Below are 9,237 nucleotides of genomic sequence, written 5' to 3' on the forward strand. Positions count from 1 at the left end.
GCAGTCTCCTGTTTTAACTGATGATTTCAAAGACCTTTGCCATGAACTGGAGTGGACTCTCCCTGAAGAACTTTTTAATCTAGTTTGGCTACTATTGCACTTGCCTAAGTAAACTCATACTTCCAGCTGAGTGAAACCACCAGCGAGAGGTTCTGATCTAAAAACCATTCACATGTAGATCCTTCAGACAACGACACGTCTACTGTTGATGCAAAAACACTCCAGCACAGCAGAGGTTGAAAATGTTTCTAATCCCCTTCTGAACTCAAAACTATCGATTGTTAGAATATTCAAACGGCAAAGCAAGATGGGCATGAAGACAGTGCCATGGAGAAAGTACTGAAAATAGGTAATTCAGTTTTACAATTGCAGTAGTGATATTAGTAATTTTTTTTCTATTTCCTTTGAAACAATACATCCAACAGTGTACATGTATGGACTCCAAGTTGGAAGTTTTTGTCAGAACCGGAAAAACTGAAAAAATTGCTAAGCACTACTTATAATTTGTTTTGGATTCAGAGGATAGAGAGTTTCAAAGGATCTCAGCCTGTTTGGGTGTATTTGCTTGGTAGCCAAGCAAATCCAGAGCTGAGAGGCAGCTCAGCTGTGGCCTATAAATATATTACAGACTACACGCTAGGGGAGAAGAAAAGCTTCTCATGAATATGCTTATGCTGGAAATTAGAAGGTTACTCAGTCCTCACAGCAATGATGCTTTGGAACAACCTTTCACTGGAGAAATGAGGCAAAGCCATTTTAAGTGGCTTCTTGATTAGCTGCAGGGATGATCCTGTGGTTGTCTGTGAGAAGAAATGACAGTGTTTGGGTCTGTGGATGGGCTCCTTTTCAAAACACGCCCTTAGTTGTCATGGTGGGAACTTTGGATGCTGAGTGTTTTGGAGAATCTGGGTTTTACTACATGTCTGAAAGTGAGCAGAGGCCATTCATAAACATCCATTGACGATGGAGCTCTTCAAACCTCCTTTTCATGTGGTATTAACATGAAGCATCTGGAAGGTAATAGACTTGATCACAGGGTCCAGGTTGATTTGAATAAAAGGTTACAAAGAATTTTCTTTAAAAACCTAATAAATTCAGCATAAACACACAAAAGATATCTTACTCAGACTTGCTAGCAGTTATTATACAGCCTTTCCAATTACCAGCTTATTACAGGGTATAACCTTCATGTTCACACTGCCTTATGCAAGCCACGCTGACATTCTATATGCTAGGAGTTGCCACGACCACACATTTCAGAGAGAATGAAGGTAATTACGGTATCCCTGGAGATGGGTGGCACCCGCTTTCCTAAGGGCACTCCAAGGCTAACCCCTATCAGCTACATCGTGCCCCGGAGGAGCACTTAGGGTGACATAGGCTGGAAAACAATGTGGAACTGCAGGGTGTAGACAAGGTACAACTGCACCAAGCCAAAAGGGAGTTTTGCTTTGCTTGCTTTATTGTCAGAAAACTAAATAAAGTTGGTCAAACCTGACAACTACATTAGTTTTCCGTTTTGTTTTCCTCAAGCCTGTTTTGTCTCTCTGCTTCTTTGGGGTTTTGATTTGGCTTATGGACTCTTGGTGGCCATGATCACAGATTGGTTTGGGGTATGTGTTCTGGACCTTACTAAGGACGTTGCACTGCATCACGGTGTTCCCTCCCTCATGAGATGCTTTTGATTAGCTGCCTGAAATACAGGTTGCACAAGGAACTCCTGTGGCACAGAAGTTTGTCTGGCAAAACTAATTGAGGAGAAATGGCCCAATTAAGAAACTCATTGTACTTTTCCATTTCTAATGGCAAACTCTGCAACAATTTATGTCCTGTAGGAAGAGTTTGCAGACTTAGCAAAGGTCCTCATTATTTTTTGAGCTGTCAAGCAGTGCAACTCATGCAATCATCTGCATTTGGCAGTTCCCAGAACCAAATGCTACATAGAGAAAGGGCCTTGTGCAAAGCCTTCAACAAAAGCACAGCTCATTCTCAGCTTCTTCAGTTAATGACCAGCTTTTAGCTGACAGGTACATGCCTACCCATATAATTGACAGCATTGTGGACATCATTGTTTCACAGAGCAAATCAGAATGATACCCAGGTCAGCCCCACCACAGCTCAGCAAAAGCTTTAAACATTATTTCTCAGTTTCATCTAAAACAGAAAGCCTGAGAGTGTATCAGGGAATATTTCCCTAAGAATCCACTTTCTCAACAAAAGCTCAGCAGCAGCAGAGGAACAGACACAGAGCTCACTCAAAACATCAGCTCTGAAAAACATTTGGTCATGTCTCTGCTAGCAGCTTCTTCTAATAGGAATGTTTTCCTGGATCCTGCCATTTAAATGTCTCCTGCTGGCAGCCAGCTTGAACCCCCAGGCCTTCAATCCAGGAGCTCAGTACTAATGTCCTCAGTACTTAATGTCCTTCCACTCCTTAAGTTCTCAGCTGAGAATTCTCCAAAGAAGAGGATACACCTAAAATAAATAAGTCCATAAATATAATAAAATATGATGTTTTTCCAGTTGAACCATTTCAGGCACCAAAACACACACAAAAAATGTTCTTACAACATAAATTCTCTCCTTTGACAAGTAAACAGGCATTCAAGACAAACAGGTCAGCAGCTAGCTGAGCAACATCTAGAGCCATGGCCCAGTGGATTTACTGGTCTTTGAAGAGTATATTTCCTTCAAATAAGCTCTGCTGTTAAAAGGGAAAGAAGATACAGTGAAGTTGTTACCTATGGGAACATTCTACCTTTATAAACCCTGCTCTTATCCAGTTATCTTCTGGATAGGGCTTTTCCAGACCCTGTGTAGTACTTTGACGTGACTGTACAAAGATACAAAACCAAACCTTGGCAGTCTTTTCCAACCTTAATGATTCTGTAAGGATTCTATGATCACCTGTGACATGATCATGAAAGTGCAGTTGAAAGCTACTGGTTTATTTTCCATACATGATTCATTTGGATTGCCTTCATCATATCCCATTAGCGAAGCAGAAAATTCCTACTTCTTTGTAGGAGTCGATAGTTGACACCTTTCCTTCTTCCTCCTCCAGTTATTTAACTATGCAAGTTGATCTAATGACTTGCTGCTACCGAAATTCTTACCATTTGCTCCCTAGCCCATGGCTGCACCACCCACCCCTTCATTTTGCAGTAGCTCTGGCCCACATACATTTCTAAGCCAGTTTGGCTCATTAAACCCTCTCCTCCATTTTTGTTGTTTGTTTTCTCCCATTTTATTGGATTAAATCAGCTCACTGGAGTTGGCCAAGCAGCAGAAACTGCACATCGCGGGCAGCTTTCTGGGCAGGAAGAAAACTCCCAAATTCCATCAGCAGCGAGCCAGTAACATGGCTCACTGCATCTCCAAAAAACACACTGAGCCAACAGAGCAATCAGGGAACCTGCCTCACGTGCACAGCCTAAAACCAGATTAGCTGAGCTCCTGCTCAAGGCTCTGGAATCCACACTGACTTTACAGGAAGAGGCTCACGCCATCAGCTTCAGCAGCTCATCTGCTCAGGCAGCATCCTCCAGCAGCAAAGTGGCAGGATCTGAACTCTGCCATGAGCACTGCTGCAGTCATCATGCAAGTGGAACCCTGGAGGGTGCAAAGCTGCTGCTGAGGAATGCAGAGAAAACCAACAGGCACCAGATTTAGCAAGTAGGAGTGGTATCCACACAAAGAACTTTATTTTAATCAATACAGCAGTGAAAAAGCAAACTTTGAAAGAAGGAGGGGGGAAGAAAAGAGAGCCTTATGTCTGCATGTTTAATAAAAACACTTGCACTAAGACAAAAGTAATTTACATTCTGGTAACTGACATTCAAAAATAAATAGAGAAAGGCATCAGGGCATAACATTCAAATGAATACAACATTCAAATGAATACCTAGTAAAAGCAGTAATGTATTTGTATTCATAATCAAGAATGTAACACTGCAATATTTAATCTTGGATCTGTGAACACAAATGTCACCTCCTACATGGCAACAACTGCAGACAGACACTATTAGGTGCACAGACACTGATTTCTGTTAAATTAAAAAGGTAAGAATTGTACTTAACAAAAATCTTCTCCAAACTGGAATCACAGAAAAACCACTCTGAGTGGCAAACAACAAAAAATGAATACTGAAATAACTAAAGAAAACTATTTTAAAAAGGAATTTGGTTAACAAACAGGAATCACGATGCAGGATTACCTCTCCCCCAGAATATCCACTCGATTATTTTGCTCTAAGGTACATAACACAGCACACAGAAAAGTTATTCTATTTCAGTATAGTACTAAAATGCAGGCTTTTGCCATTTGGTCCATTTACTTTTTGTTGATTATTTTAGCCTGCTGTATTGGAAAGAAAAGTTGTGTGTCTCTCAATCTTTGGATACAAAAACCAGAGAAATTACATTCTTCAGCATAAAAGCAAATTTTTGAGAAACCTGTGCATTTCTTTTTTGGTTAGGGTTTTTTCTTTTCTTTTCTTTTCCTTTTTTTTCTCTTTTTTTTTTTTTTTTTTGGTTAAGCACATATATTTTATCACTTTCATTCATGCAAAAACTCTGAATTAATGCCATTCCAGATGAGGATTTAACCATAAAATTTAAATGGTCAATTTTTCAGAGTAGAGAACAAAGGAAAAAAGCTTAATCCACATAATATCTTGATACTGGACTCTATTCAGTTAGTCAAATTACACTAACCTTACACATTTGCATTCTTAGAGATGCAGGCATAACAATTCATTCAGGAAAACTAAAAGACACATTTAAAATAGAACAGATCTGATAACTATACTTACTCATTTTTACATAAGAGGCTCAAACACTTAAAAACTACATGGATCTGCCAGAGAACACAGACACTAAATTGTTTAAACAAACTACAAGTAACCACTGCAGACTCGACAGTAATACTAAAGAAAATTATTAATATCATTACAATATCAAATCCTTATCTTTCCTAAAAATGTAAGTGCAAATCACAAGTTGCAATTCAAACATGTAGAGAGCTTGAAATGAGTAAAACAATTCAGGTGTATAACACTATTAATATTCTGTGTTAGCCACATAATATTCAAATAGAGATTGGAATTTTAATTAGGGGATTTTTTTTTTTTTTAGTGAAGGAAGTTAAATTCAATGGAGTTGTGTTTCTGAAAGAGCAGAAAGAATCCTCCAACAAACATTCTGTCATTGCCAAATTGTGCCTTAGGCACTGTACTCAATTAAGTCAGTTCTGGCAAGTAGATTTGCAAAGCAATCACCTGTACAATCACAAACAAAATCTATTCACACTCTGAAGGTATGCAGCCTTCAATCAACATCTCATAGTATATTATGAACAAACATATTATTCTTGTAGCAATAGGCACAGAAGGTCTGCCCAAAGTCCCCCACCTCCACACCAATGCTTCAGTTTTTAAGCAGAATACGTATTTCCCAAATCTGATACTCATTCTCAGGACTTATAGGGCAACTGTCACCTATTGTGTTATGTTAGCTTAGCTTGACATATACTACAGCAGAATTAAATATATACCTGAAAAATCCAGTTTGCAAAGATTACAAATGTATCAAGCTGCCAGTAAAGAGTTCCTATATCTACATATGACGGTGCAAGTTAGCAGTGTCATAAAGGCACTTGTCTCTCACAGACAGTACTGTCTTCTCTAACCAGTCTAAAATAGATCTTAAAATTATTTATTGTAACATCCGAAATGGTTTTTACTCCTTAAAGTGGTGCAAATCATCATCTACAGAACAAGAATTCATTCGTTCATCCTGAAAGAGGTGAGTGCAAATTATCCATAATTGAATATATCTTTATATGCATCTATATCCTTTATATGTATCTATATATACTTAAATCATTTTAATGCCATGCTCTCAAAAATGTCAAAAAACATGCTATAGTAGAAATGTGATTGGCACCAGCAGCCACAAATAAAAAGGTAGGTGCACACAGCAGTACAAGCAAGCTTATTTAGGAAGCTACTGAAACAATTAAGTGAATGAGTTGCAAAGAGAGACATTTGCCACAAGTCTTTCCAAGACATGCTTGAAGCCACACCTGACCATGTAGTACACACATCATTAGGGACATCTTTATAGCTGGCTACCTAATTTTACAAAAATAATTCCAAAATGCACATTTCACTTCAAAGTGAACTCTGTTTCTGTTTTCGCCAAGTGTGAAAACCAGATGCAACAGCAGAGTTTAAAAAGACACCTAAGCAGCCACTAAATAAAGTTCAGTGCAGTTTTCAAGGGTTTATGGCTGACAGTTTGAAATCCTTGAAATCCCCTTTATCTGTTTGGTATAAACGTACAGATTTTCCTCTCTAAGTCCCAGTACCTTAAAGCAATAACTTGAAAGAATTTCCACCAACAAAAGACCTGGTTTTCCAAATCAAAGGGCTCAGGTATTACCAAAATTGACATAATTGGCTTTGCCTATGTAAATGCTAATTTGCAGCTCCATTACCGAGAAATCTAGATGGTATGATGGATGGAATAAATCAAGTACAATCCAAAAGCCAGCAGGCTTTTTTGCCCTTAGTACTTTTTGTCACAACAGCACATTAACAGTACATCCAGACTGCTGTGAAGTTGCTGGATAGAGCCTCATGCCTGAATACTAATTTTCATGTCCAGTCTCCTTAAACAGTTTTGCCATTACTGCACCATAAAGGAAGTTTCTGTGTCTTTGAAAAAACCTGCATTCACTGAACATTGCACAAGGCTATTGAGACAAAAACAAGAAAAACAAGAGAGAAAAAAAAAAGCAAAAAAAAAAAAAAAAAAAAAAAAGCTATTTGCTCAAGTATTAAGCTATTCCTTCAAAGAATTGCACTTCTTTGCTTATAGCAATGACCAGAATTGCTGATGGTGTACTGACAGTTGCCATGGCAAGTGGGTGACTGCGTGGGATAGCAGACATATAGCCAAGTCAACTGCTTATGCAATCTCCATGATTTCAGCAAGCACAGAACACTTTATTATGTGCTTCCAATGATCTTCATAAAGTGCCAAAGGGGAAAATGTTGTTCTGTGTCAGGCCATGGCTGTTTCAGTATTCCCATTCATCTGTTTTCATGTCCAGATAGTAAAGAATATTCTGTGCAAGCTTTACTGCCTGCTTCCTGGCAGCCTTGCACCGCTGATCACCTTGTGGATCAACAGCATCCAGGGCTAGAAGTTGTTTAGTAAGAAGTTCTTCCAGTCTCATGTAATTTTTATCTGTTCTGTTCCCATCGAATGAAATCACCTCTTGCTGAATTTGAGACAAGTTTCCAAGTACAGTCCAAACTGCTTTATGAGACTGATGTTCAGCAGCAGTTTGCTCTGGATACATTTGCCTTTTTTCCAGTGCTTCCTTCAAATCAATGTATGTTATAAGAGTCTGAACTTCAATTACTGCTCTTCTCCTGGCCTCTCTAATACAGGGATTTTTTCCTGGACTCACTTCATCTAGTTGGGCAATTAGTCCCTGCAACTCTGCTTTGGATCCCAGATACAAATCAGAAGCATTCTCTGTTTTCAGAAGTAAAGAATTAACTTCCTTCATCTTCTTACGGATCTCTTCTATTTTTAGAATGGACTGATTTTGTGCCAAATCATAAGCATGAGTAGAATTTGCTTCTTCGTCCAAGTCCAGGTATTTCTGCAACTTATTGATCTCCTCTACTACTTCCTTTCTGTAATTTCTTATTTCCGTGCGACCGCAGACATCTAAAGCATCCAAATCAGCAATGAGGCCAGTGAGCACACAGGACAGATGCCTGCAGGTATCATTACTACTCACTCCCATTAGAAGCGCAATGAGAGTTCCTCTGGCTTTGTTCACATCGCACATTACAGAGTTAATTTTGGAGACAGAAGGATGTGCATCATTAGAGAGTGGCAGGGACAGCTGCTGCTTTATGCCACTCTCTATGATCTCCTGAACAGCACATACCTTTGTCAGAGTGCGGTATCTCGCTTTGCGTAGGGAAACTTTCCCTCCAGTTTTCACCTGGGTAAGCCTCAACACAATGTCCTGGATTCCTTCTTCAAATTCATCACTTATACAGTTTCCTCCTTTGTAAAAAGATGTGATCTCGCGTTCCACAAGTGACTGCGCCTCCTTGAACAAAGCTTCTATTTCCAGTCTGCGCGGATGGTTTGCATTTTGTTCCAGTTCCTTCAGCAGCCTCTCAGTTTCCTGGGCAGCTCGCTTTCTGGCTTGCTGAATATCCCCCTTCCCTTCGGTGTCCACAGAATCTATTTCAAAAAGCTGCTTCGTAAGGATTCTTTCCAATTTCTTGTAATCTCGGTCAGTAGACACGCCGCTGAAGACAGCCACTTGCTGTTCAATCTCTTTGACTTCTTTCTGTATTTCATGTAACCGTTTAATGGATGGGTGTTGGTTACCCATATCCATTCCTCTTCCCTCGTCCAGCTCCAGATGAACTACAAGGAAAACGGGAACAAGACTTGCTCAAGCTCTACACGAGCACACGTTTCAACTTTTACATTCTGAAGCACTTCGGCATTACAGCTGTTTTAAATATCTTCACCAATACGAGTAAACCACTTACTGATATTTCACAGCCCTTTAATTTTTTACACCTTTCTCGCGGTCGGGCCGCAGGGGCGATGCTTTAGCAGCCACACGCCCAGCTCTCGGCTGTTCACCCCCAGCCTCCCGCCCTGCCCTCCTCACCTGCTCTGCAGCTGAAGCCGCCGCAGAACAAACAAGGCACCCGCAGCCCAGGGGAGAACCCGGGGCGGGGGGAGAACAGCGGCCGAACCCGACCGCCCTCGGGCGCCACGACCCCGGGGCAGAGCTCCTTCCCCGCACATACCTCGCTCCCCCTCGGCACTCGCCGCCCCCTGCCTCTCCATGGCCGCAACCTCCCGCCTCCCCCGCGGTGGGGCCCGGCGCGGCGCCAGGAGGAAATGGCACCGGGGCCACCGCCGAGGCACCTGCGGGAGGCCCGTCCCCAGCGGCCCCGCAGCGAACTCGCGCGGCGCCGCCGACCCGCCCCACTCACTCACTCACCCGCCGCCCGCCGAGGACCCGCTGCCCGGCCCGGCGCTGCGCCACGGGCCGAGCGCCGCGAACCGCCCGAGCCCCGCCCGGCCCGGCCGCGCAGAGGGAGGCGGGGGCCGAGGCGGGCCCGGGCCCGGCCCCGACCCCGACCTGGCCCCGCCCCGCTCGCAGCGCCCGCGCGGCAGCGC

The 9,237-nt window shown here is 42.0% G+C and overlaps 1 protein-coding gene across 2 annotated transcripts; it reads right to left on the reverse strand.

The window, feature by feature from the left end:
- Positions 1 to 3,667: 3,667 nt before the first annotated feature.
- BAG5 (BAG cochaperone 5) lies at positions 3,668 to 9,160 on the reverse strand. 2 transcript variants are annotated; one of them, XM_066188892.1, is made up of 2 exons: positions 9,059 to 9,160; positions 3,668 to 8,466 (listed from the first exon to the last, which is right to left on the reverse strand). In XM_066188892.1, the coding sequence occupies exon 2, from the start codon at positions 8,435 to 8,437 to the stop codon at positions 7,085 to 7,087; it is 1,353 nt and encodes a 450-aa protein (XP_066044989.1). In that variant the 5' UTR covers positions 8,438 to 8,466; positions 9,059 to 9,160; the 3' UTR covers positions 3,668 to 7,084. The 2 variants fall into 2 exon arrangements, with proteins under 2 accessions (XP_066044989.1, XP_066044988.1); XM_066188891.1 differs by lacking the exon at positions 9,059 to 9,160 and adding an exon at positions 8,862 to 8,894.
- Between the last annotated feature and the right edge of the window lie 77 nt (positions 9,161 to 9,237).

This window comes from Chamaea fasciata, unplaced genomic scaffold (genome assembly GCF_029207755.1).
Source record: "Chamaea fasciata isolate MVZ Bird 193981 ecotype frontalis unplaced genomic scaffold, bChaFas1.0.hap1 SCAF_7, whole genome shotgun sequence".
Classification (NCBI taxonomy): Eukaryota; Metazoa; Chordata; class Aves; order Passeriformes; family Sylviidae; genus Chamaea; species Chamaea fasciata.